Source organism: Tursiops truncatus, chromosome 3 (assembly GCF_011762595.2).
Source record: "Tursiops truncatus isolate mTurTru1 chromosome 3, mTurTru1.mat.Y, whole genome shotgun sequence".
NCBI lineage: Eukaryota > Metazoa > Chordata > Mammalia > Artiodactyla > Delphinidae > Tursiops > Tursiops truncatus.
The window spans coordinates 125,154,511-125,180,561 of NC_047036.1; the positions used below are offsets into that span (position 1 = coordinate 125,154,511).

Consider the following 26,051-nt stretch of genomic DNA (forward strand, 5'->3'; position numbering starts at 1 on the left):
ATTTGGTGTAACTTAGCTAAGAGAAGTGTTAACAAAATGGCTAAAACATGGATGCCAGTTCTGGTTTGGTTGTTTTTTCAAAGTGTAGGGTCATGGTTCTAAAGTAGACTTGAAGTTCCATCCTCCCCAACACTGCAAAGTGTTTGGACTATCAGATTTCTAGTATCACTGGATCCTCAGTGGGGGTCTTTGAGCAGGTTCACCAACCTCTCTGGGCCTTAGTTTTCTCATAGGTAAAAGAGGATCATAATCCCTCCTTAAACCATGCTGTTCTTTTCCTGGGGCCAAAAGGAAACAGAAGGTTGCTGGTTACAACACATTTGAGCTAGGCCCTGGATAGAATATAAGGATGCAGAAGACGCTAGCTTTGTCCTTATGGAACTCACGGACAGGCAGAGAAAAAATATGACCCAAATAGCTACCGTACAAGTAAGCCATCCTGTGGTGAAGATTCAGAATGTTGAAGGCACACTTCCCATCCCTTAAAAAAATTTTTTTTGACATTAGGGACTATCCAGTGACTAGTCTGGCAACTCCAAGTGCCCTCAACCCCAATCACCAGTCCGTTCTCACAACCTGTCAGTTTTCCATACTAAATCTCTCTAAAATTCATCCACTTCTTCCTATCTCCACTGGCACCATCCAACTTCATTAATTCATTCAACAAATGCTGGAACATCTACTATGTGCACCTACTGTACTCGATGTCAGAAATCACTGCTGTGAACAACACAGAAACTCTCATGAAGCTCATACTCTAGTTGAGAAAACGAACAAAATCCAGCAAAAGTGCTGGAGACAACTAAAACAGTAGCGACCTTAGATAAAGTGGTTACAAAGGTCTCTCCTGTGAGAAGACCCCAGGACAGAATACAACCCTTCTGTGCACGCACCAGTCCCAACAGCTTGTCTCCCCACCTCTGGGACCCAATCTCCTCACAGCAGTCAGTGACCCATTAAACACGTAAAGGCATCGTAACATGTTCCCCTTGCAGTCAGAGTAAAACTCAAGTTCATTAGACAAAAAAAAAAAACTTGACCTACATTAGGGCACTGTTCCACTCTGTTCATTAAGCATGAACAGGCAAAAAAAAAAAAAAAATCTCTGCCCTAATGCAACTGACACGTTAGTGAGGGGAAATGAGAAAATACACATTTTAAAACACAGTAAGTCGGGGGGAAAGGGGGAACTGGAGAAAAAAAAGCAGGGAAGAGTGATGGGAGATGAGAGTCAGGCTTCGACTTTTTTAATTCCTCAAGTGCTCTGGCCCTGCCTAACCACCGTCTCGTGTTGCTCCCCCGCTTCCTCAAGTACTTCAGTGCCTTACTCGCAATACCCCTCTTGACTTTGCAGATGCTGTTTCCCTCTACCTGAACCAGCTGCCTCTTCTTTTCATCTACTCATTATTCCGCTTTCAGTTCAAAAGTTATTTCCTTTGGGAAAACGCCCCACACTCGGCCATATCGTACTCTAGGCTTCCGCAGCACCAAGCCCCTCACCTTTAAACACCGGTCATATTTTGACTTTATAGGGCGTTAGCAATTGTTTGTTGTGCATAACTTCATGTTAGCTCCTTGAGGGTACAGCTGTTATTCCCTTTGGTCGCCGCGAATTCCGCGCGTAGCATGGAGCCCACTCCCTTGTGACAGGAAACCAACCTACTCGCCGAATACGCAGGGGGCCGGAAGGGTTGCGTTTCGTCTGAAGACCGAGTAGGAAACGGCGCAGGGACAACCCGACTAACAGCGTTCCCATCCGGGGCCCTGAGAGAGAAAACCTTCCCGCGAAGGCTGCCGGGAAGCGTGGTTTTTGAAGCGAGCGTATCTCGTCACTTGGGGCAAGTGCGCGTGCGCAGCCTCAGTCAGCCGAGGTGGGGAACATGGCCGTGAGGTTCCTGTGGGCGGTCCGGCGGCGGATGCAGCCCCTCCTGGCCTCGAGGGGCGCGTCAGATGGCAGGTAAGCGAGGCAGGCCGGGGATCCGGGACGTGAGGACGATGCAGGAGAAGCGATCCGGAGGGGCGATTTTAGGCTGGAGGGCGAGAGGACCTACCAAGCCTCTCGGCCGCTACGACTGGGCGCTCACGGCCCCATCTTACAGAGAGGGAAACTGAGGTCTACAGCCTTGCCTTCTTGCCGGGCCGAGGAAGGTGGAAAGATCCGAGGTCACGCCCTCGGAGGTGAGAACTGTTAGTCAGCCCGAGCGTCGATTGAATTGGGGATGTACCCTTCCCATCCCCTTCTCGACAGCTTTGGTGTCTGCGGGTAATTTGGGATTCTCTCCCCAACACCCTGTGTGATCGTATCTGAGCTTCACTTTACCTATCGGTAAAAGGAGGCCGTTGGACTTGGTCTTTACAAACGGCCCTTCCACCTGCCTTCGGGAGTTTGAAGTTCCGGTTGCTACTTTTATCCATCAGTTGCGACTTTTACTGATCATTTATCAGTATGATAAGAATAAAAAAAAATATTTTTATTCTTCCGTTTAATTGAGGAAACTGAGGTTTAGAAAAGTTGAGTAACGTCTCCGAACTTAAATACTCATGAAGTGGTGGAACCCAGACCGGAAACCAGTCAGGGCTGTATAGAATCGGCCCTTTAAAATTAGTGACCAATGTTACTTATTCTTAGAGACTATTCCCCGTTGACAGTTTATTTATCGGAAAGAATAAAAATTGCTGAGTAGGGGGATGGATCAGGTTGGATCTCTGAAAAGTAAATTAAATTACGGTGAAATCCAGAAATTTTGCATAACTATCTGTCACCTTTTTAACACACCTGACCCAGCACTCGGGTGAGAGGTTGAATTCCGGGTTTCAAGCTTTTTTTTTTTCTTTCCTAGTCTTTTTGACAGTTTGTGGTGTAGGGAAGTGATCAGAAGGAAAATGTTCGCTTCTAATAAAATTTCCCCGACTCCAGTTCTGAAACAGTAGCAATTGAATGGATGCACCGCAACTCCCTCTTTCTCACGACTTGGGCCCTGGCCGTGTGCCCTTTCAACTGGCCCTGAGGATATCTTGACCTCCTTTCAATTGGATAAGTGTAGTTTGTTAGCAATTTAGGAGGAAGGATCTGTTTCACCCTGTGTGATGTGTCCCAGATCTGTGGTGACCAATTTTCGAAATAAAAATGTGTAATCTTGTGTAATCTGACATCAGATCATAATAACTGAATTCAGGACTGGCCTGGAAGATAAAAGTAATCTTGCCCACACCCTTATACTGATGGTTCCCTCTTCCCTTTCTTGAAGTAAACTCCTTTACCCCCTTTAAGCCTTTGCTTAGATTTCACCTCAGTGGCCACTTTTCAATATATACCAGTTTAAATAAATAAACTATTTGTTTTAAAGACCTTTTGCGCTCACAGATTTCTTGATGGTTTTACTTCATATTAAGTTATGATGATCCAGGAGGTGTAATGGAAACGTCCTTGAACAGGGGTCTCAGAACTGCTACAATCCAAGATCTGCAAACTAGCCCCACTCTAAACTTTTTATGTGAACTGAACTATATGTCTATATGATCTGTTTTATTCACCTGTATATAGTTCACAGTCCACAACATATAGTAAATGTTTTATAAGTTTTTGATTGACTTGATTTTACATATAGGTGAGCTCCCAACTCATTTTCTCTTAGTGTAGGTTCTCTTCCATAAAAGCCTTGCTTTTACTTAGAGCTTGTGATCAAGATGGCTTTAGAATTCCAGGCCTCACTCCAATTCGATAAGGTACCTTTACTGGGCTTAATTTTCCCCACCTATAAAATGAGGGATTGAACCTGAACTGTACGGCTCTTTGTTTTGAATTCTCGCTTCTGATATTGCCCTGCTGGTTCTAGGTATTATAATTTCGTTTTCTCTTGCTGACTTTTGTGTCCCCACTTCCAGCTATTTCTACTGCCTGATGCTCAGTATCCTGATTCAACAATACTAACTATGTAATCTTGGGCAAGTCATAAGCCTCTCTGAGCTTTGGTTTTCTCATCTATAAAATAGGGATGATGATAGTATTTATCTCACATGTTGTAAGATGAAAAGATGATTTAAGTAAAACCCTGTCAACTCTGTCTGGCATTTAGCAAGCACATTATAAGTGTTTGTATTGTTAATGAGACTGAAAGCACTTTGTCTAGAGAGAGTCAATCTGGGAAACATTCCAGCCTCTGAACCTGGTTATAACTTCAGCTGTTTGTGACGGCATTTCTTCATAATGCACCACCTCCCTCCCACTTTAGGGGATGGCTGCATCCTTTCAGCACTGCCACCCAGAGAACCGCTGGTGAAGACTGCAATTCTGAGGACCCTCCTGATGAACTTGGGCCCTCTCTTGCAGAACGAGCCTTAAAGCTAAAAGCTGTTAAACTGGAGAAGGAAGTCCAGGATTTAACAGTGGGTAGATTTTATATTATCTGTTCATATATTCTGTAACATATATCATATTTTCTATTATCTGTTTATATTATCTATATGCACATCTTTTCTCTGATTTAAATATCCACGTAAAGTTTTTTAAGTTAGTTTTTAAACTGTTTCTTCTAATTAGCTCTTTACCCCTCTTGCTAGATATACTAGGCAAAATAATCTGTACTAGTTCAAAAACATTACTGACTACGGATACTCATCTCTTTTCAGTTCCCTGGTGTCACAGTACTTAGATACCTGATATTTTGGTAGCTTCAAAGGAGGTACAGTGCCTGGCATGTAGTACACACTCAATTAATATTTGTTGAATGAGTGAAGTCATTTATCATTGTATTCTGCCAATCAGACTACCTCTGGCTTACTGTGCCAGTACTAGACTGACAGACTTTGAGAAAGAGAAATAATTAGAGTAATTCCAAAGCAGGACCGCCCAAAAATGGTAAGGGGTTTGGAAAGTGTGTCTTGTGAGAGGAATGAAAGGAACCAGGGATTATAAAAATGAAAGAAGAAAAGACTAAAGAGGCTAAATAATTGGCTTAAATTGATGACATATTTTTAAAACTTACTCGGCTATCCTAGAGTTCAGTTCAACAAAAGAAAGTTGAAGAGTGGCAGTGTTGCCTGAAGGTGAAAAAGAAAGCTTTTTCTCAAGATAATGAGCTTGAAAACAGTTGTTCTGTGTTCAAACTGGCAGCCTAAATGACAGCCTATCAGGGCCGCTATAAAGAGAGATTCCTGCTATGACTGGGAATTTGGAGTAGCTGATCTAAGATTCCTACACAACTCGTGTTGTTGTTGTTGTTGTTGTTTTAATAAAAATCTATACCAAGGGTGAAATTTGTAAAGTAAGCAAAAAGTTTCTTTTCCACCAGTAGGCATTTGTTTTCTTATCATTTTGACTTTGCTTTTGATGCTCAGGTGAGATACCAGAGAGCTATAGCTGATGGTGAAAATATAAGAAGGCGAACCCAGAGATGTGTAGAAGATGCCAAGATATTTGGTGAGAGGTTTATTAATAATAAAAATACCTTTTAGTTTAAGGGCACTTACTAGCAGTTGTGCACACTGAACTTAGCAAAAGACACATCTGGGTCCTTAACCAATCCTGCCCTTCCTCTATCCCCCTAGGCTTTCTGCTCTGCTTATTGGGAATGTTGTCAAGTGAACCATTTGCTAAAGTAATATTTGCCTTTATTTTCACCTGACATTTGTTATTTTATTTTTCAAGCATGTACAGTTAACATTCTAGTGCCTATACAGGCAATTCGGTTTAACTCATTAATGAACAAGTGAATCATTAAGATGTTCAGAAGAGAATCCAAAGAGCAGACACATAGGCAATCATAAATGCTGAGATTTGCTTCACATAAGCAAAATTGGTCCATAACCATAGTTCAATAATCAACTGTATCTCCACCAGACAGTTTTCACAACTATAGACAAAAATCATTTGCATTACTGTCAGTGTTCTACAGCTTGCTGAGTTATAACTCGAAGGTTCAGACCACATGGAATCAGATAACCCTGAAAGCTGTGCTAGATTGAATCTATTTTTTCACTGATGGCATTGAATAATCTTTTTGGTCCATTTCAAAGTCGTTCAGAAATTTTTTCCTAAATGCACCACTTCTTGTTCCAAATCTGTTCACGAAAATGTTAATTGAATAACGGATTCAAGAGTAAAGGGCAAATCTGTGATTACTTGCTGTACTCACAGTTTAATATGGAGCATTATACTTTGACTACACATAGAATGGAGTGCTTGAGGGGCCCTTGGATTGCATCTAGTCCAGTCTCCTCTTATAGGCAAGCTAGAAAAAGTTATTTGACAACAGGTGTAGATATGAATCCATTGATTCCTGATCCCTAATCTATTATTCTTTCCCTTATATCACACTCCTTCCTGTTCTCTGGATTTTATCCGCTATTTGTACAGGGGATTCACTTCATTCCTGTCCTGTCCAACCCTAGTCCTTTGGCTTAGCCTTCTGCTTTTCGTTCAGTGCTGTAGATACCATGTTTCAAGACTTTGAGTAAATTCTAACGCCCAAATTGTATTCCTGAATAGCTAAATACTGACCCCCCAATTGTGTTCCTGATATTTCATCCAAGTTTTAGTCTCATATTTCCAGCTATCAGGGCTCAGTGGCCAAGCCTGCCACCTGTTAGTCCATAAATACAGTTCTGAATTTCATCAGAAAAAATTTGTGGAAATTTATTTTCTCTTTTGTTAAATAATCACCTACATAAGATGCTTGATTTTGCCTCTTGTCCCACAAAACGTAAAATACGTACTATATGGCCCTTTAGAGAAAAAGTCTGCTGACCTCTAACCACAGGGAATTTTTGTAGCAAATAGAACAATTGTGATAAGGGGAAGACTTCCTGCCTGCTTGCGGGGAGCAGGGTGAGTTGGCTTACCACAAGTCAAGCTTCGATGCTTTAGGAACTGGCTTATGTCAGTTTCCTCAAGAATTAATAAGGTTCTCAGGAACAAATACATATTATATAAACTCAAAAGAATTTGGTAATCTAATATGTTAATTTATAGAGAAAAATGTGTCAAGCAAAACATGAAGATTGCGCAGTGAGCATGGAAGTAGAAAAAAAGAAGAAAGCTTTCATTGTCATTAAATTAACATACAGCATAGCATGACGACTATCCTCCTTCCAGGGACAGTCTTGTCTCCATAACCCATTTTCTCTTAAACAGGTCACAGAGATCCCTTTTTTCCCTCTAAGAAATGTTGCGGACACCAACCATCTATTGAAGTAACACAGTAATAGGAATAGGATCAGAGACTGAACCCCTCACTGTACAGACAAGAGAACCTAGGCTTCTGTTTACCCAAATTCATACAGCTTTACTGACTAGAAGCCAGAACTTTTTGTACCATGGCAGTGTACAAATCAGTCCAGCAGCTTACAGCTTTCAAATTCAATTTGAGTATTTGTCTTCCTTTGTATAGCCAGGGAAAGCCTTTGATGTCCCTGATTGATCTTTATCAGACAGTCTTTCCTCTTGGATGGAATTCCAAATTTTATCAGTATACTTTTCAAGGCTTTAGCTAATCTCTTCTACCTTTTCAGCTGATGTCATTAACAGCCATTAATATATATGGCTCCCATCCCTCATAGTGATGGGAGAGGTATCTTGTGGAACTCACCAAGTCTAGTTCTCTGAAAAGGCCTGCTGCTTTCACTCTTTCCTCTCCATTGCCTCCTCTCCTACTCCAGGCCATATTATACCAAGATTACTTCAGTCGGCTCTCTTCCATTTCTTATGATATCTTTTCTTCTCACCCATCTGTGATGCCCCCAGCACCCCACATAAATTGTGTATGTTACTAGACAATTTGACTCCTCTTCCACTTGTTTTGCTCAAGCAGCTATAATGGATTTCTATTACCCAGAAGTTAAAAGTAGAATTTTTGCCTCTCTGTCAGTCATTCCTTCCCATCCAGGCAGTACATACCTGGGAAATCTCTCCTCTGTTATCATCTCTTTTATTGGCTGCCTGCTTTGACACAGGGCCTTAAACCTGTCACTGGACCAAAGCTAGATCAACAAAGTCCTTCGCCCCTCACCAGCTCCTACCAGGACCTTTGTGTTACCATAGGTATCTGTGATGATGATGTTCCTTATCATTTCTGTAAGAAGAATGAAGAATGCAGCATTGGGAGTAATGAGATTTCTCAACAACTGAGTTCACTTTTATAAAGTTTATGTGACTCTAAAAAGATTAGACAAGCTTGGTGGCCTGTCTTCAGCAAGTGTATATAACTTCATAGTAGGCATTAAGAGACTTACCTCATCTGTGGAGTATATTTTTTTCCTGTTCCTATTTAGCTAATCCTCAAGAATAAACCACTCTTTGACTCCTCCTTAGCACAGTCTTGTCTACTATTCTTTTATTATTCCCCCATCAATGAAATACTAGTGTCTTGTTCCTATTGAGAATGTATGCCTTTCCACAAATGAGACAGTCGGGAATTTTCAAAATATTCATAACTTAGTACTAAAGGTGAATAGCAACAAACATACAAGAAGCATATAAGTCAAGTTTTTAAAGGACAGGTTTCTGAACCTTTTGTATATAGTCTCACCTAGTTCTTGGGTTCTAACCATCTTCCCCGTTTCCCAGAATACTTCCTAGTCATATGCCTTCCAAGAGAAATGCTGGCTCATCAGTAGGGTTTCAGGGGTAATCATTGGCGATGATCCCTGAATCCTTTGTGGCAATCTTTGCATTTCCTGGGGTACCTAGTATACCAGCCAGCTCTCTGAGCCTTCCCCAAACTGCACCCTCAAGAGCAGAGGGGTTTCCTCACAAACAGTAAGAGTATTTGGTTTCTCTGTAGGAATTCAGAGTTTCTGTAAGGATTTGGTGGAGGTGGCAGACATTTTGGAGAAGACTACAGAGTGTATTTCTGAAGAAACAGAGCCTGGAGACCAGAAGCTCACTCTGGAGAAGATCTTCCGAGGCTTGTCACTTTTAGAAACAAAGCTGAAAAGCGTGTTTGCCAAACATGGCCTGGAGAAGATGACACCCATTGGTGACAAATATGACCCTCATGAGCATGAACTCATCTGTCATGTGCCAGCTGGTGTTGGGGTGCAGCCTGGCACTGTGGCATTAGTAAGGCAGGATGGCTACAAGCTTCATGGCCGCACCATTAGACTTGCCCAGGTGGAAGTGGCAGTGGAGTCTCAGAGAAGACTATGAATGGGCCCAGAGGAACTGAATGTTCTCCCGGAGTGCAGTCACCTGTGATTCCTTTATTTATTAAACTAGGTTTGTATTGTACATGAGGTACTTCATGTGATCTGTTTTGGATTTAGTCATATTGGCTTTATTTCTAAGATACTCTTTTGATTTAATGTGACCTGTTTGGTCTCATCAGAAGTCTTGCCATTGGGCATTTGAACAATGTGACAAGTGTTCCTGTGGCCTTATCAAAATACGTTTAAGAAAATTATTTTTAAATTGGTACTCTGATGACTTTCAATCCAAAATTTTTTTTAAAGGTGGAAATGAGTATATGTTTATGTATTTTCAACTAAATGTTCCTTACTAATGGTCCCTATAAAAGGAATTATATAGAATCTTGTATTTGTGGGAAAAGGAGATGGTAGGGATTGGTTTAACATTTGGGTGCTAATGATAAAGCTTTATAGTTGTATGAATTTAAATCATTTCGGTTGATTTTTATGCACGTAGATTTTCAGGACTTCCCGTTTTTATTTTATTTTTCTTTTAGCCATCTTTTGTCCTTGTAGTTCCTGCCAGATAGACTTCATATTCACACTCATTGTCCCTTTTCAAATCCCATTTACAAGGCTAATGGCCCAGGCAAGACTTGGAAGGCAGAGACTGGCAAGAAATCAAGATACCAGGTCCCTTTCAAGCAAGTATGGCCAAGAAACCTTGTGCTTTCTTTGTTATCTTCAATTTATTTTCAGCCTCCTCCCTAGGTATATAATCATTTCAGGGAAATTGAGGCAGCACCAACAGCTAAAGACCTACATTGGTCTATATAGGTAATTTACCCACAACTTCTCTTTCCACCAGCCCTTAAATCTTCTGCCACTTTGTCAGATTTACCTTATGATCCTTTATTAGATTACGTGGGGAGGTGGTCAGGACAAAAAAATGTTAGGTTCCCATGATTCCTCATTAGTTATGCTAGGTTTGGGGTGTTTTTTTGGGGGGGTGGGGTACTCACAATTCACTACCTCTCTTACATTGACAAGCATTATTTCCTAGTTTTTGTGTCTGTCTTATGTCACATGTGTAAACATCTAGCTCCCCTTTTATGTACTGACCTCCTAGAGTTAATGAGCCTATGTGTATATTTTTTATTTCAGTCTTGCTTATAGATAGTGTTCTGTAAAAAATTTATTCAATAAATGAGTTAGTGAAAGAATGAGATATATATATAGATAGATATCTATATATCTATATATATATCAATTGGACATTAGAAAGGAGGTCATATGGTTATTTTAGTGTTAGAAGCAGCCTTCATGGTGATCTAATCTCACCCCTTCAGCTTCTTCTGAAGTATGAAAACATAGTCCTTTTAGGACTAGACTCAAAGAAAAAAAAAATCTCTAAAACTAGTAAACTAAATTTTAGTGAGAACTTAAGTAAGAAACAACTAGATATTAACTTCAGTCATTTAAGATTTAACAGTTCTCTAAGAAACATGCAAATATGTCCCCAGCAGAGAATTAAATGTTGTTAGGTGTCCAGATTGCCCAGGTTTAGGTTTAAGTTACTTACACATAAAATAAATCCATTCCTACTAGAACTCTATGACCCCATTCTGTGGGGTGGTGAAAGTTATCCTCTTAGACATCATAGATAGTTCTAGCATACTACACAAGCATGTATCAACAAAGCATCCCCCAATGGGTCCTACCACCTCCACCAGATTTAGACACTTAAACAAATACATGCTTCTAAGATGCAAGCAAAAGACTGTTGGTGAGATTTTAAAACCAGAACCTCTTTTGTCATTCCACTAAGTACATACTGTAAATATAATGAGCAGTCAGATTTCACAATAGGAATTTGTCTTTTTTTGCCTTCATTCCTTTGAGATTAACAAATAGTGACGACAAGAAAATGAGCCAATTATGATTTCCTTTGTGTTCTTGGATCACTAGCTATCATTACCAGTGAATTAGAATAACCATAATTTTAGGTGTGGAATGTTCTGATTACTTGAAGAGTTTTTATTCCTTGCAACCTCCTGTTTTAGCAAGTAGACTGAGAATAATTTTAGATTCTTCTACTATTCAGTAGTTTTGCAGACTTAAAAGTATAAATTTAGAAGATGGAGCTATAACAGTGAGAATCTCAAAATGCTGAAGGGCTTTCACGAGCCAGTGCAGCATAATAGAGCGTAGTAGGCTTAGTAGGCATCAACTTGAACATAATTCCCAGCCTAGTCACTTCACTCTTCTGAGCCTGCTTCCACGTTTGTAAAATGGTTATAATTCTCAAAATATTGTGAGGATTAAGCGAAATGTGCAAATTGCCTATTACAGTAGGCCCTCAAATATTTATTTTTATTGCCTTTTATTATACACATTGTTTTTCGTATGTTTTTATAGTTGCCTAAAGTCTAGGGGAAGGGAAAGACTGGTTAAGTGGTGCTTGACTATAAAAAAAAATGGTAAGCTAATCAACCACAGTGAACTTATTTTCCTTTTAGCTTCTGTTTTTTGTGTTTGTCTGTTTTAGCCATAACAAGGAAATCTACATTTTTAGACTGGAGAAATAAAATTGTTTCAGTGCCCTTAATTGTTTTCATCTTGATGGTAAAGTAAAAAGACGTCATTGGCTTGCCGATGATATGTGTAAGGAAGCTTTGACTCATTTGAAGAGGGATCTTGATGCTTTAGTACGCGGATTTTACGAATCTTTTGTGGATTTTCCTCACTGCCATAAAGGAATTATTCAGTTTGATACTGATATAAGCTTGTGGTGCTCTTTCATGGCAAAGGATTTAATAAGTGAAGAAGGGTTCTTAAACACTAAAGCAAAATCAAATAAGGAAGGCTAAGGATGAAATATAATCTTCAGAAACAACTTTAATAAAACCTTAATTGAAATAACTGTGTTTCACGTGTTTAGTGTCTTTGTCTGCCAGATTCATATTGTGTATTGACGTGGTCACTTCACTAATTGCTGACCCACCTTATTGACACTCAGTGGAGGTACCAGCAGCCCAGCCAAGTGGATGCAGTGTGTGCATTCCACACCTTGCCTTGGTGTTGAAGTCTTGTCTGTTCTTCTGCCTCCTTGACTTGCTTCCTTCTGATTTCTATGTATTTTTTAGATCTGGACTCCTGTTTCTGCCTTCCTCTCTGGCACTGCCTTTTCTTGTGCTCGCTTCTTGGTTCTAATTGTCTTACCTGCTTTAATCATTTTCACTTGAACTGCAGGACTTCTGACCATCCTCTCAACCAGATTACTGGCATGTGGCTTACTGCTTCCATAAGCCCTTCCCAACCTTTGCCTGGCTTTTCCTTTACCTCTGCTTCTCCAGTGGCTTCCACATACCCAGCCTCCTGGCTAAGTGCCCCTCTTTGGAACCAGCCTTTCCTGTAGTTTTGGCCTTGCATTTTCATCATTCTTCCAGTCTTGTCTGCATACCCTGGCTCCATAATCCATTGTTCCTCATACTCGCAGCGCTAGCTTGTAAGTATATTCTTATTCCTGTCCACTCAGACTTTGTCCACATTCTCAAATTCACTGGAGGTTTTCAAACACGACTCCAAAATCTCCTTGAATCTGGACCAATAGAATATAGGGAAGTGACACTGCTGGTTTCTGACCCAAACCTTCCTGTCTCTGGATGCTCACTCTTGATACAGCCATCAAACCAAAGAGTGAGCTCAAGTAGCCTGTGGAGTGGAACTGAGGGCCATGGCTGAGCTTTCAACTGACAGCCAGCAGCATCCTGCCAGCCACCTCAGTGAGCCACTTTGAAAGTGGACTCTCCAGTCCCCAGTGGAGCAGCCCCACCTGACATAACATGGAACACAGATGAGCTGATCTCACTGATCCCTGCCCAAAGTGCAGATTTATGGGCAAAATAAATGATTGTTACTTTTAACCACTAAGTTTTGGGGTGGTTTGTTATGCAGCAATAAATAACTGATTGAGTCACCCAGCCTCACTCCCAGTCAAACTACTAGTTTTGCACCTCGGCCACCAGAATTATGCCTCCTTGCTTTTCCTCTTAAACAGCCTTTTTGAACTTGTCCTACAACTTTGATACACATCATCGATGTGTTGTAGGATTGGAAGAACTTCCTAACAGAAGAAAATACAGCTCTAGAATCTAGAGTTACCGAAGACCCTAAAATTAAAAGCAAAGTAGAGTCAAGTTGAGTTTTAAAGTTAATATGATTTTACCCAATTAAAATACTGCAAGAATTATATTGTTAGCACATAAGAGAACATGGCACAAAGTGATGGTGAATGCTTGTTTTAAAAGATAATTTAAGGGAATATCTTGAGTCTGGAAATGAACTTAAAAGGTTTTCCATTCTAACACAAATATTGCCAAAAAGTGTTTCTTTTTAATATGAGAAATGCATGTTTATTCATCTACTGCTTTACTAGTAATCTAGATTGGCCCTGTTAAGACTCACAGAGCTGGTTGGAAACTCAGATCTATGCCCTTTTACTATTCTCCGAGTCCCTTCCATTTCTTCTGAGCCATAATCTGACTGAATAAACATGAATTTTCCTTATTTTATCCTGAAACTCATCCCCAATTTTATTTTCTGCTAGAGGAAATCTGTCCTTCATAGTGTGGTAAACTAGCCACAGTGAGCTGCTCTTGTTTTCTGAGAGGGTGAAAATGGGAGCTTATCCCTTCCTTCCTATCTTTCCTCCCCTATGAAAGGAGAGTGGATGAAACTCTTACCTTTTGTTTTTAAGTAGAAGGCAGAGACATAAACTGTATGTCAGAACTGCAAATACACGTAGTAACTAACAGCAGTCTTGAAAGCATCTGGCCTTGTTTCAGCATACGCTGAAACAAGTAGCGTCTAGCCATCCCGACTGCATGACTGGTCAGCAATTTCCAGCACTTGCAGACACTGCCAAGTGATTTCACATCCCCTATCTCACGTGATTGCCACAACCACCTAGAAAGGCAGAGCAGGGAAACAGAACGAGACACCGACAAGGCACGCTACAGAGCCACTAACGCTCAGAGGTTGGATTGGAACCGAGATCGTCAAAGCTTCAATTCTTTCCCTGCCGTCAATCCCCCCGGAGCTGGGCCCTGGTCCTGAAGCCGAGCGCTCGAAACGCGCACACCTGCGCCGGAGCAGGACGAGCCAGCCAATGAGGAAACCGAATCCAGGAGGCGGGACGGAGAAGCTGCCAATGACAGAGCCTGCCCCCAGAGAGATGCGGCTAATGAGGGCCTCCTGCCGGAGAGGGAAGGCTGATTGTCCAATGAGAGGCTGCGACCAGCGAGGCTGGAAGGCGGAACAGCCAGTGAGGCGCCGGGCTGGGGCGGAGAGCCCAGCGCCAACCCGCGACTGCCCGAGTACCAGCGTGCTGCCCCAGTCGCTGCCCGCCATGGCCCGCGCTGCTCGGCTCTTGGCCTCGCTGGCCGCCCTCCTCGCCGCTGCCGCTACAGGCGATGCCCGGCCCAGCAAAATCGGTGCGGGAAGGACCGGGTGGGGTGCTGATCTGGGGACGGCTGCGAGGGAAAAGGGTTGTGAGCCGGGAGTCTCTGGATGGGGGAAGGGGAAGGCAGCCGGGCGAGGGAGGGGTCCTCGGGAGAGGAGCTGGGTGGAGAAGAGCCGAGGCACTGCGACTGGGCGAGGAAGGGGACCGCAGTAGGCAAGGTGCTGATGGCGTGGGCTTGTGTCCAGGGCTACCTGGAGCGGAAAAGAGGCTTGGGGCAGGACTGGTCACCGATCTTACCGGAAGGTCTAGGGTCACTGAGCATCTGCCGTGGATCTGGCTCTTTGCCAGGTGCCCCCAGGACAGAGATTCTGGCCTCTCTGGTTGACGTCATCACACAGGTTTATTGAGGGTCGTCTATGTAGCAGGCACAGTGCTCCACAGTTCTGTGTGGAGAAGAGACTGCACAATACAAGGAAGTTAGTGCTAAGGCTGAGAAAGCACTGTGAATTCAGAGGAGGGGCGCTTCACCCCAGTCTTTGTGGGCTCTGGGAGGTCTTCCTAGAAGTAACATCTAAGCCAAAACCTCATGGAGGGTAGGAGGCAGTTCTAGGGGAGACAGAACCCATGGTAAGTCCTCTGGGGATAGATTTGCTGAATGACAAAGTGGGGAATTTTCAACAGCAGTCTTCTTACTTATTTGCTTTCTTTTAAAATTTTCAAACATAGACCAAAGTTGAAAGAATTGTACAGTGATCACCTGTATACCCAGCATCTAGATTCTGCCATTAAGAAACTGCTACTATATTTGCTTTATCACATACCTATCACATGTGCATTAATCCATGTTACATTTTAATGCATTTCAAAATAAATTGCAGACATCATGACATTTTGCTAAATACTTCATCATGTATATAATTGACTAGAATTCCATATTTGTTTACACTTTTTACCTCTTAACATTTGTCATTTTAACTTTACGTGAATCAAAGTTTTTCAAGTCCCTCGTATATAAAATTCCCATAGGAAGAGATGCTGGGCTTCTGGTGTGAAGGAGGAGTCCCTAATCCACTAGGCTGCCCTCTGTGCGCTCTAGGTGGCAGGGAGGGATGCCCCATGGGAGCACCACGGACTTAATAGGGCCAGTGCAGTGCTAAGGTTTGGATTACCAAACCACAGCTCAGGCCATAAAGGGTTAAGACAGGCTGAAGCATGCCAGAAATCAGTTTGGGACTGAACATTTAGGGTTTTCAGAGGAAAGAGAAGCCTGAGAGCTGGAGTGGCCAGAGAAGGCCTAATGGAGGAGGTGGATTTGGAGCCGGAAGAATTAGGCAGGCAATGTCTTGAGATGCAGGGCCTCTCCCATCTCTTGGGAAAGGGCAGCAGAGCAGGACATTTCTCACTGAACAGTGAAGAAGGGGCAGGGCCTCCTCACAGCTCTACCATTTCTGGCAACGCAGAACTTGCTGCCTTCCTCATTCCAGCCAGCCCTACCCACCTCACCCCAGGCATCATCAAGGCAGGCTACGTGGCAATGCCATGCTGTCCTGTAGCTTTCCTGATTGTCCTCAGCCCTCTGACAAGAGCCTCTGTCTGTCCGTGGTGGTTTGGACTCTACCCACAATGGGAACGAGGAGCTTCCTGTTAAGATGGCTTAATCCTCAGGCTGCTGCATGATCAAATCTGAACACCTCGGTGTGGCACTGGACCCTTTTTCTTTTAATTTTATTTATTTATTTATTTATTTTTGGCTGTGTTGGGTCTTCATTGCTGTGCACGGGCTTTCTCTAGTTGCAGCGAGCGGGGGCTACTCTTTGTTGCTGTGCGCGGGCTTCTCATTTCTGTGGCTCTCTTGTTGTGGAGCACAGGCTCTAGGCGTGCGGGCTTCAGCAGTTGTGGCTCGTGGGCTTCAGTAGTTGTGGCACATGGGCTCTAGAGCACAGGCTCAGTAGTTGTGGCGCACAGGCTTAGTTGCTCTGCGGCATGTGGGATCTTCCCGGACCAGGGCTCGAACCCGTGTCCCCTGCATTGGCAGGCGGATTCTTAACCACGGCGCCACCAGGGAAGCCCACATTGGACCCTTTAAACTCCCCCATAGTTCCACATGTGACCATGCTGTTCTCTCTGCAGAGAATGTGTTTCTGCTCACTGGCAAAGCCTATTGTGCTCCAGGGTCGTTGCTTCCCTGTGAAGCCTGGGGCCCACACCCTCAGGCAGAATTCACTGCTTCCTCAGGATTCTCTGGAATCCTGCTGTTGCACTTGGTCACACGTTGTCATTGCTAATAGTGCATGAGTCTGTCCACCCGCTCCCCGCCTATGCTCAGGGGGACAGGAGCTCTCCCTGTTTGATTCATCCTATGTCCAGCACATCTTACCACAGACCAGAGAGTGGGTGTCAGTTTGTGGGTGTTGAATGAGCTGACTCTCAATGAGGTGAGGTCTTCTGCTTCCCTGTAGTCCTTGGGCAGCTTCCAGGCCTTGTGATAGCAGTTTCTCTGGGGGGGGGGGGGGGAAGGGTAATTTGGGGCTTGGTCGAAAATGGAAGTGGTAGGGAGCACATTGGTTTAAAACGTTAAGGGCATTCTTGGAAGTGGCTTTGTAAACACTGAGAAGAAGGAAGTAGTTTGTTCTTTCAAGATGCAACAAATAGTGAGCTCTACTGCCTGCCAGGATCTGGGGACATAGGGACCTGCCCTCATACCTTAACAGATCATTTGAGTATAGTGTGCCACAGACTAGGCCAGGGTAAGGAGAGTGCTGTGGGACTATGCAGGAGGGACACTTGTCTGAGGCGGGTCAGGCAAGCCAGCTAAAAACTACATATAAGGGCCACAGAGGTCAGTGAGGCAAAGGGTGACAGAGCATTTCTGACAAAGGAAGCAGTGAGGGCAAAGGCACAGACATGAGAGAGCAAAGTCCCATGCTCCACAGCAAAAGAAGTCAAGACAGACAAGAAGGTGGAGTGTTGCAAGGGTGAGGCAGGGAATGGAATAAGTAAATGGAGCCCAGATCATAAAGAACCGTGTATTTTTGCCTTCTTGACAGGAGCCTGTGGTCTTAGGGACCAACATGGGTCTAGTAAGGACAAATCACACCAGCTTTATCTCATTCTCTTTTTGAGTAGGTTACAAGACTGTCAGATGAGACGAAAGCTGTGTCTTAGATATGTGGTGGGCAAAAATTGTGGGCAGCATGGCCATCCATTTCAGTAGTTTCATACCTGCTTTACTGTCCTCTCAGTGCTATGGAATGATTACTATCTGTTTGGTCAGTGGTTCCTAGCAGCACCTCAGAGCCCTGTCCAATGAAACGCTTTTCTCAGTGACTTGGATGAGACTATTGATGGTATACGAACCAAGTTTGCAACTAACAGGAAGGCAGGAGGCTGCAGATTTCCTTTCTGAGATGTTAAAAGCCTATGAGATGCAAATACCTGGGAACCACCGGCCCAGGAGGCTGAGAAGGCGTGACCCGCAGTCTCACACCCATGCTCTGTCTCTCCCCACGCCTGCCTCCCGGGCCTGCTGACAGCCGTGGTTGGAGCCGGAATTGGGGGCTCTGCCGTGGCCCATTTCCTCCAACAGCACTTCGGCCCCCGGGTGCAGATCGACGTGTTTGAGAAGGGGACCGTGGGCGGCCGCCTGGCCACCATCTCGGTCAACAAGCAGCACTACGAGAGCGGCGCCGCCTCCTTCCACTCCCTGAGCCTCCACATGCAGGGCTTCGTCAAGCAGCTGGGTGAGTGCGCCGTCCTGGGGCTGGCGGCAGCCCTCGGGCCCTTCCCAGATTACCCTGATGGTCAAGGCCGGAAGGTCATATAGCCCAATCTCCTCGTTTTACAGATGGAGCAGCTGAGACCAGAGAGGGGAAGGAACTTGCCTGAGGTTACACAGTGAGTTAGTTGCAGAGCCGGGATTAGAACTCAGGTTTGACCTCTCCCCCAGGCCAGTTTCTTTCCCTTTCAATTTGCTGCTTCTCAATAATCATAATCATAATGGCTTCCACATGGTGTATGCTTGCCAAGTACCTGGCATCCTTCTAGGTGATACATAGGCATTACCTCCAATCCTCCCTACCAGCCTGCAAGATGGGTATTGTATCTCCTCCCAAGGAAACTGAGGCTCAGAAAGCATATACACCTCGGCTAAGTCTCTGCAGCTAATAAGTGAGAGAACTGAGATTCAACCGCAGCAGCATCTGTCAAAACCACAAATACGGGGCTTCCCTGGTGGCGCAGTGGTTAAGAGTCCACCTGCCAGTGCAGGGGACACGGGTTCGATCCCTGGTCCGGGAAGATCCCACATGCCACGGAGCAACTAAGCCCGTGTGCCACAACTACTGAGCCTGTGCTCTAGAGCCCACGAGCCACAACTAGTGGAGCCTGTGTGCCTAGAGCCCGTGCTCCGCCACAAGAGAAGCCACCGCAATGAGAAGCCTGCACACCGCAACGAAGAGTAGCCTCCACTCGCTGCAACTAGAGAAAAGCCCACGCGCTGCAACTAGAGAAGGCCCACGCACAGCAACAAAAACCCAGCTCAGCCAAAACTAAATTAATTAATTAAGTTAAAAAAAAATACATATACGGTTGGATGCAGAAATTCCATTTCTCAGAAGTGATCCTGTAGGTGTACCCGCAGATGTTCAGAGTGGCAGGCACACAAGGTTGTTCATTATAGCATTGTAATAGCAAAAAGTTGAAAATATCCCACCCACCCACCCACTGGGATCTGAGATTAAACAAAGTATTGTTTAAGTACACAGCCGACTGTTCAGCAGCCAGAGTGAGGAAGTCCTGTAGGCCCACGTATAGAACAGTCTCCAAGATACATATGTCAATAAGGTGCAGACCAGTGTATATAGTATGTGGGGGTGAGGGGAGGGATAACTCAGAGATATGTACACATTTATAAGTGTTTGCACAAAATATCTCTAGAAGGATGCTGCAGGAATATACTTACTGGTTGCCTCTGGGTAGGGGAACTTCGTGGCTTTGGGACAGGAATAGGAGGGAAAGAAAGAAAAACCCGTGACTTAGGGCAGGTCCTCTAATCGCTCAGCCTCACTTTCCACATCTTTACCTGGGGTTGCTAACACCTGTTCTGCCTCTCCCGAGGCTGTGAGAAGATGAAGTGAGATACGAAGACCCAGTGCTCTGTAAGTTGTAGAGTGCAGGCAGTTGCCAGGAGCTGTGATTCCTTCCATGTGGCCTTGGTGCCCAGGGCTGCCATCTCAGAGCAGGCCCTGTTGGCTGTCAGCCCCTGGATGGTCCAGGATGACGTCTGAATTTCCCTCACTCGTGGCTGAGTGGATCCCTGTTGGAAAAAAATATAAAATGGTACATTAGTTTAATTTTCATTTCTTTGTTGACTAGCCAGGCCAGATATCTCCCCAGTGTATTGTGTACTGTTCTTAGACAAGCAGCACAGATGCACAAACCGTAGTGTTCATATTCCCTTTGATGGAGCCGATCCATGTGCATCCTTCAGGACGGCCCCTGAATCTAAGCCTCAGGAATCGCTAGGTTCCCCCGGGGCGGGGGGTGCTCCGAAGGGGACCTGAGGGCCTCCTCCTTGTCTCCTCAGGGCTGCGGCACCGGCGCGAAGTGGGAGGGAGGAGTGCCATCTTCAACGGGGAGGACTTTGTGCTGGAGGAGACTGACTGGTACCTGCTGAACCTCTTCCGCCTCTGGTGGCACTACGGCATCAGCTTCCTGAGACTGCAGATGTGGGTGGAGGAGGTCATGGAGAAGTTCATGAGGTAGGGCTGGGTGGGGTGTGGGGAGAGCATTCTAGAAGGAGAGAGGAATAGAGGTGCCGCAGGAACCAACATGACTGTACACTGTCCAAAAGGAAAAGGTACTTGCCGGGTGTGAGAATTCCGCCCAGGCTCCGAGCACGCCCGGCGTGGGCAAGGTGCTTGCTTAGTGCAGCGGTAGTTGGTCTCTCGCGTTGTCACCCTGGCATCCTCTTTCCCTCAGCTAAAAGCATGGGTTGCAAACTCAGCCACCTTCAAGGGCCCACCTGGGGTATGAATAAGTAAAGCAGTTGGGTGGAAGGGAAGGCTAGGGGGTGAGGGGCCCTGAAGAGCCAGGCCCCCCTCTGAAGGGGCGGCCGCTCTCTGCTCGAGCCACTGGTGGCCATGGGGGAATGCCATCTTCCAGTGTTTCAGAAGAAGCTGGAAATCCAGTTATATGTGAAATCTCCCAGTTTTTCAGTGTGCACAACCAATTCATCTTATAAGGCAAATGAAACATATCTGTCAGCCACAGGCAGCCTGTGGGCCACCATTTACAAACTCTTCTGTCCCCCAGTCCCACCATGAACAAACAGCTTTCTTTATCACCTGTCTCCTCCTTGGGTCCTGGACCCCTCTCCATCAACTCCAAATAACGAGGACAAGTGGGCTGCTGTCGCCCTGTCCACCTCTCGTAATCCGCTCACTCACCAGGCGGGTACGCAGCTCTCCCCCACAGTCCTTCCTGAAGGTTCTCCCTGTTTCCTGGCCCAGGTGCAGAGGCTGCAGCATCAGACCCTCAGTCGTGGTCTCTAGGCCTCCTTCCTGGTTGCTGGCGCTTCTCCGCCCTTCCCACTCCTGTAACTATGCTTTTCACGGCCCTTCTTCCTTATATTCTCCGGGTGCCCCCAAAGCCATGTCTTCACTCCTCTTTCCTCTTTCTTATATTTTTCTCCCTTGTCAATTTCATCTAAACCCCCAGGGCCAAGTTCTCCTTTTTGTGGGAGACAGCCTCTACCTGTCGGCCCCCAGTTTCCCCTTAAGTTCCAGACCCACTAACTAATCAGTTTCTAACTGCTTTGTGGATACCCCCATCTGGGTGTCACGTCCGTAACCAAACTCAACAGGTTGACAGAGCAGCCCAAGCAGAGGCAACTTTTTCAAAGGCCAGCCATCCAAAAGTCCATCAGCAGATTGTTCCAGGCAAATGCCAGCCCCTGAGATGGGGGGAGTTGTGGGAGAACAAGCCATTATCGAGGGGGTGAGTGGGAGGCCTGCTGGACCGAGCCGGACAGCTTTGACATAAGGCAGTTGCCATCGGGTCTGATGTGGTCCTAGAAGCCACTTCGGGCAGAGCCGAAGTTGCTGGAGAGGGGATGTGTCAGTGGGGGTGGGCATAGCCCACTGCTTGGCAGTCCCAGCTGAGTGAGAAGAGGGCTGTGACCTCAGGCAGGGAGTGGCTTGAGAGGTGACATGTTTGTCATTCAGCAGAGCCACGATGTGAAGCCAGGTCTGGTGGGATTCCAGAGTATTTGCCCTTCCCTCTGGGCTGTCCCTCTAAGTGAGACAGGCCGACTACAACCAGCGAATAGGCCATTACCAGCCTCCTCTCCCACCCACTGCATGGAGAGGAGGCGCGGGTCCCTGCTGGGCCCCCCCAGGTGCAGTGACCCAGCAGCAGGTGGCCAGCTGAAAGGCCTTTCTGCACAAGGGCTCTGGCTCCACTTGTCTCCCAGGATCTATAAGTACCAGGCTCACGGTTACGCCTTCTCGGGTGTGGAGGAACTGCTCTACTCGCTGGGGGAATCCGCCTTTGTCAACATGACCCAGCGCTCCGTGGCCGAGTCCCTGCTCCAGGTGGGCGTCACACAGCGCTTTATCGATGATGTCGTCTCCGCTGTCCTGCGGGCCAGCTACGGCCAGTCAGCAGCGATGCCCGCCTTTGCCGGTGAGCCTCCAGCCCTCGGCCTGCCCACCTGCCCTTCCCTGGCCCTCCCTGTAATAACCTCACATTTACCCGGCTCAGTACAGTTGCCTAGCCAACACTGCCCCCTCTGATTCTGGCATCTATCCTCCAAGCTGTCAGGAGATGGTATTCATCCCACTTCACAGATGGTGAAAGGGAGGCTCAGCTCTCAGGTCCTGTGTGTTTTTACCACTCCTGTTTGGATCGGTTTCAGGAGCTGTCCCGTTGAGGCCTCTGGGCCCCTGGGTATTTATCTGTTAGAGCACCGCATCTTCCCAGCTTATTACTGGGGCAGGTGGGCACATGTACCACCCACCATCCTCCAGCACAGGCCACAGATCTGCCCGAGAGTCATCAGGGCATGTCTTCCCCAAGGCATGATGACCATTCTGGGCCTTGAAAGATGCTGTAGGATTTTGCTGGGGTGGTGGAGGGGCAGAGAGCGGCAATCAAGGCTGAGGAGCTACACGGGCACTCAGTGGCCTGCTTGGCTGTGTCCTCCTCTCCCCCTCCTACCATGGAAGGCCCAGGCTCGGTCCTTTGTCCTCTTCTGCTCTCAACTACTTAGCCTCCCTTGGTGAGCTCAGCCAGTTTCAAGACGTTAAATTCCACCCACCTGACTCCCAAATATGACCTCCAGCCCAGACCTCTCTCCAAAAATGCAGGCTCATGTGTCAGCTGCCACCCTTGTGTCTGCACTGGAAGGGCTAATGGGCGTCTCAGACTCAGCATGTCCAAACCTGAGCTTCTGATCTTTCCCCTCGAGCCCCTGCCCCTCCCAGCGTCTGCCCAGCTTGGCTGGTAATTACTCCTTTCCATTGCTCCAGCCAAAACCTTGAATCATTTCTTTCTCTCATATCCTTTATGTCATATGTCAGGGAATCCCATCTGCTCTACCTTCCACGTATACCCAGAATCTGAGAGCTTCCCACTACCGCCTCGTCCTTGGTCTAAGCCACCAACATCCCTCAGCAGGATTACTGCAGCTCTCCTACCATGTGCCCCACCCCCTGGCCCCCCAAGCTCAATGCATCAGCCAGATGATCCTTTTAAAACAAAAGACAGATCCTGACAGGCCTGCATGTAAAACTGTAATGGCTCCCACTTACCTTCAAGGAAAACCCAAAGTCCTTCTAGTGGCCTGCAGGGCCCTACATGGTCTAGGCCTCACCACCTCACCACTCCCTCACCCCAAACCAGCCACTCTGGCCTCCCTGCCGTGTCTCCAACGTCCCAGGCGCACTCACACCTTGAGGTTTTTGTGTGGCCAGCCCTCTGCGTGGAGCATTCTTCCCTGAGACACAATCATGGTAAACTCTCGCTCTCCCATGTCTTTGTGAAGATGTTGCCTTTTCATTGAAGCTGCCCCTACCCCTCCTGCCCTGCAGGTATCATCTTCTAGCAGACTGCTTGATCGACTTATTTGATCTCCTCCCACTAGAAGGCAGGCTTTCCAATGGGAACCTCTGTCTCCTTCGTTTACTGACGTATCCTTACAATAGTGCCGACCATCATAGGCACTCAGCCCATTTTTGCTGAATAAATGAATGAAAAGGTTTATAATGAACAAGCACCTCCCATATGCCCAGGATACTATTCCTCTGGCTCTTGGCACTGCTAGCTCCTGCCCACCCTTCAGGTCCTGCCTCGTTTCACCTCAGCGAGACTACCCTGCTCACTCTGCCGGTATCCTGTATGTATCCTTCAAGATATAATTCACATACCACACAGTTCACCCATTTAAAGTGTAGGATTCAGTGGCTTTCAGTATATTCACAGAGTTGTGCCTCCATCACCACAATCAATTGTAGAACATTTTCACTGCCCAAAAGAAACCCCACACCTATAGCCATCAGTTCCCCAACATCCCCCAGCCTTCCAGCCCTAGGCAACCACGAATCTGCTCTGTGTTGCTATGGATTTGCTCAATCTGGGCAGTCTGTGTAAGCAGAATCATACAATCTGTGGTCTTTTATAGTGGCTCTTGCACTGAGCCTAATGTTTTTACTTCGCAACATTGTGAATTTTGTTGCAGTTATTTGTGCGTGTCGTCTCTCCGCGCCCAGGGTTGGGAGGAGTCTTGGCCTGGGAGAGAGGCCCCGGTAGGACGGTGCTGGACTCTCCAGCCCACCGCGCAGTGGTTCTGAGAACCCACTGGCCGCCCTCCCTCCCCCTTTGCCCAGGAGCCATGTCGCTAGCCGGGGCCCAAGGCAGCCTGTGGTCTGTGGAGGGAGGCAACAAGCTGGTTTGTTCCGGTCTGCTGAAGCTCACCAAGGCCAACGTGATCCACGCCACGGTCACCACTGTGACCCTGCAGCAAACAGGTGAGTAGACAGAGCAGGGGCCATGGCCACTCCATTCCTAAACAGTGAACACTTCCACCTCCTCTGTCCCTAAAGCCCTGGTTTATGACCTGCTGGGGAGTGGTTCCCAGCACTGCCGAGTGACACCAGAGGGCACTGTTGCCCCGATTCAAATGTCAGAGCCAGAAAGCAGAGACTTGCATTAATCTAGTCCCATTCATTTGACCACTGAGGACTTTGAGCCACAGCCTTGCCCACGTTCCCCCAGCTAGTCAGAGGCAGAGCCAGAGAAAGAGCTCGGGTTTCCTGACTCCAGTCCAGGGCTCACCCTGCAGCCACACCAGCACGGAAAGACTGGGACCCAGCAGCTGGAAAGCCCAGCTGCACCCATTGAGGGTCTCGTCCCCTCAGTGCAGGGCCCCAGATGGCAGGTAAGTGGGGAGAAGCTGAGAAAGAAGCGGGCTTTTGTGCTCTCTTCCCTCTCCTAGAGGGGAAACCCTTGTACCATGTCAAGTATGAGAATGAGGTGGGCACAGGCTCTGATTACTACGACATAGTGGTCATCGCCACCCCCCTGCACCTGGACAACAGCAGTACCATCACCTTTGAAGGCTTCGACCCACCCATCGATGTCGTCCAGGGCTCCTTCCAGCCCACCGTCATCTCCTTGGTCCATGGCTACCTCAACTCTTCCTACTTCGGCTTCCCCGACCCTAAGCTTTTCCCCTTTGCCAGCATCCTCACCACAGACTTCCCCAGCTTCTTCTGCGCCCTGGACAACATGTGTCCCGTCAACATCTCGGCCAGCTTCCGGCGGAAGCAGCCTCAGGAGGCCGCCGTGTGGCGAGTCCGGTCCCCCCAGCCCCTCCTTCGCTCCCAGCTGAAGACCCTCTTTCGCTCCTACTACTCAGTGCAGACGGCCGAGTGGCAGGCCCACCCCGTCCACGGCCCCCGCAGCCCCCTCCCGCGGTTCGTGCTGCACGACCAGCTCTTCCTCCTCAACGCCCTGGAGTGGGCGGCCAGCTCCGTGGAGGTGACGGCAGTGGCTGCCAAGAACGTGGCCCTGCTGGCTTTCAACCGCTGGTACCAGGACCTAGACAAGATTGACCAGAAGGATTTGATGCACAAGGTAAAGACGGAACTGTGAGGGCTCCGGGGAGAGCTGGAAACGTCCAGCCCCCGCTCAAGACGGATCCCGCCCCCCCACGCAGCGGCCAAGGTTTTACAAGCCACACTCACCCACAGAGCCCTTCTCTGACCCCTCGTGTGTGGAGGGTCTTTTCTCTCCATTGTGGGTCCTGGTGACCAACTCTCTGCCTCTCCATCTTAAGGATTTTCACAGTGTTGCTTCTTTTGAAGGGGGAGAGTAAGAGCGGGGGAAGGACATTCAAGCCAATGTATTCATTTATTTATTTTTTCTAAGAAGAAATAAAAATCCATCTTAAGCTGCTTCTGATTTG

General features: G+C 46.7%; 3 protein-coding genes and 1 long non-coding RNA gene across 16 annotated transcripts in view; 2 read left to right on the forward strand and 2 right to left on the reverse strand.

Annotated features, from left to right (window-relative positions):
• Nucleotides 1-1,757, reverse strand: part of LOC117311639 (uncharacterized) — a 132,562-nt gene extending 130,805 nt beyond the window's left edge. For 5 of the 7 annotated variants that reach the window (XR_012330488.1, XR_012330485.1, XR_012330483.1 and 2 more), the window contains exon 1: nt 1,501-1,633. This is a non-coding gene — a long non-coding RNA (uncharacterized lncRNA). Of the gene's footprint in view, nt 1-1,500 lie in introns of all 7 variants that reach the window. The other 2 variants (XR_012330486.1, XR_012330487.1) reach the window with 1 other exon arrangement.
• Nucleotides 1,758-1,828: 71 nt separating this feature from the next.
• Nucleotides 1,829-12,046, forward strand: GRPEL2 (GrpE like 2, mitochondrial). 2 transcript variants are annotated; one of them, XR_002174226.3, is made up of 5 exons: nt 1,829-1,957; nt 4,233-4,386; nt 5,338-5,419; nt 8,781-9,214; nt 9,760-12,046. XR_002174226.3 is itself a non-coding variant. In XM_019924687.3 (4 exons), exons 1-4 carry the CDS (start codon nt 1,881-1,883, stop codon nt 9,143-9,145), a joined length of 678 nt encoding a protein of 225 aa, XP_019780246.1. In that variant the 5' UTR covers nt 1,829-1,880; the 3' UTR covers nt 9,146-9,226. The 2 variants fall into 2 exon arrangements, 1 of the variants encoding a protein (XP_019780246.1); XM_019924687.3 differs by lacking the exon at nt 9,760-12,046 and having other exon boundaries at nt 8,781-9,226.
• Nucleotides 9,658-26,051, reverse strand: part of IL17B (interleukin 17B) — a 67,619-nt gene continuing 51,225 nt past the window's right edge. For all 5 annotated transcript variants that reach the window (XM_073801871.1, XM_019924690.3, XM_073801869.1 and 2 more), the window contains one exon: nt 9,658-19,901. The gene's annotated coding sequence lies outside the window, so the exon portion shown is untranslated. The remainder of the gene's footprint in view (nt 19,902-26,051) is intronic.
• On the forward strand, nt 14,294-26,040 carry PCYOX1L (prenylcysteine oxidase 1 like). 2 transcript variants are annotated; one of them, XM_004317868.4, is made up of 6 exons: nt 14,294-14,618; nt 18,121-18,327; nt 20,172-20,346; nt 22,059-22,270; nt 24,472-24,612; nt 25,080-26,040. In XM_004317868.4, exons 1-6 carry the CDS (start codon nt 14,294-14,296, stop codon nt 25,736-25,738), a joined length of 1,719 nt encoding a protein of 572 aa, XP_004317916.2. In that variant the 3' UTR covers nt 25,739-26,040. The 2 variants fall into 2 exon arrangements, with proteins under 2 accessions (XP_004317916.2, XP_019780247.1); XM_019924688.3 differs by lacking the exon at nt 18,121-18,327.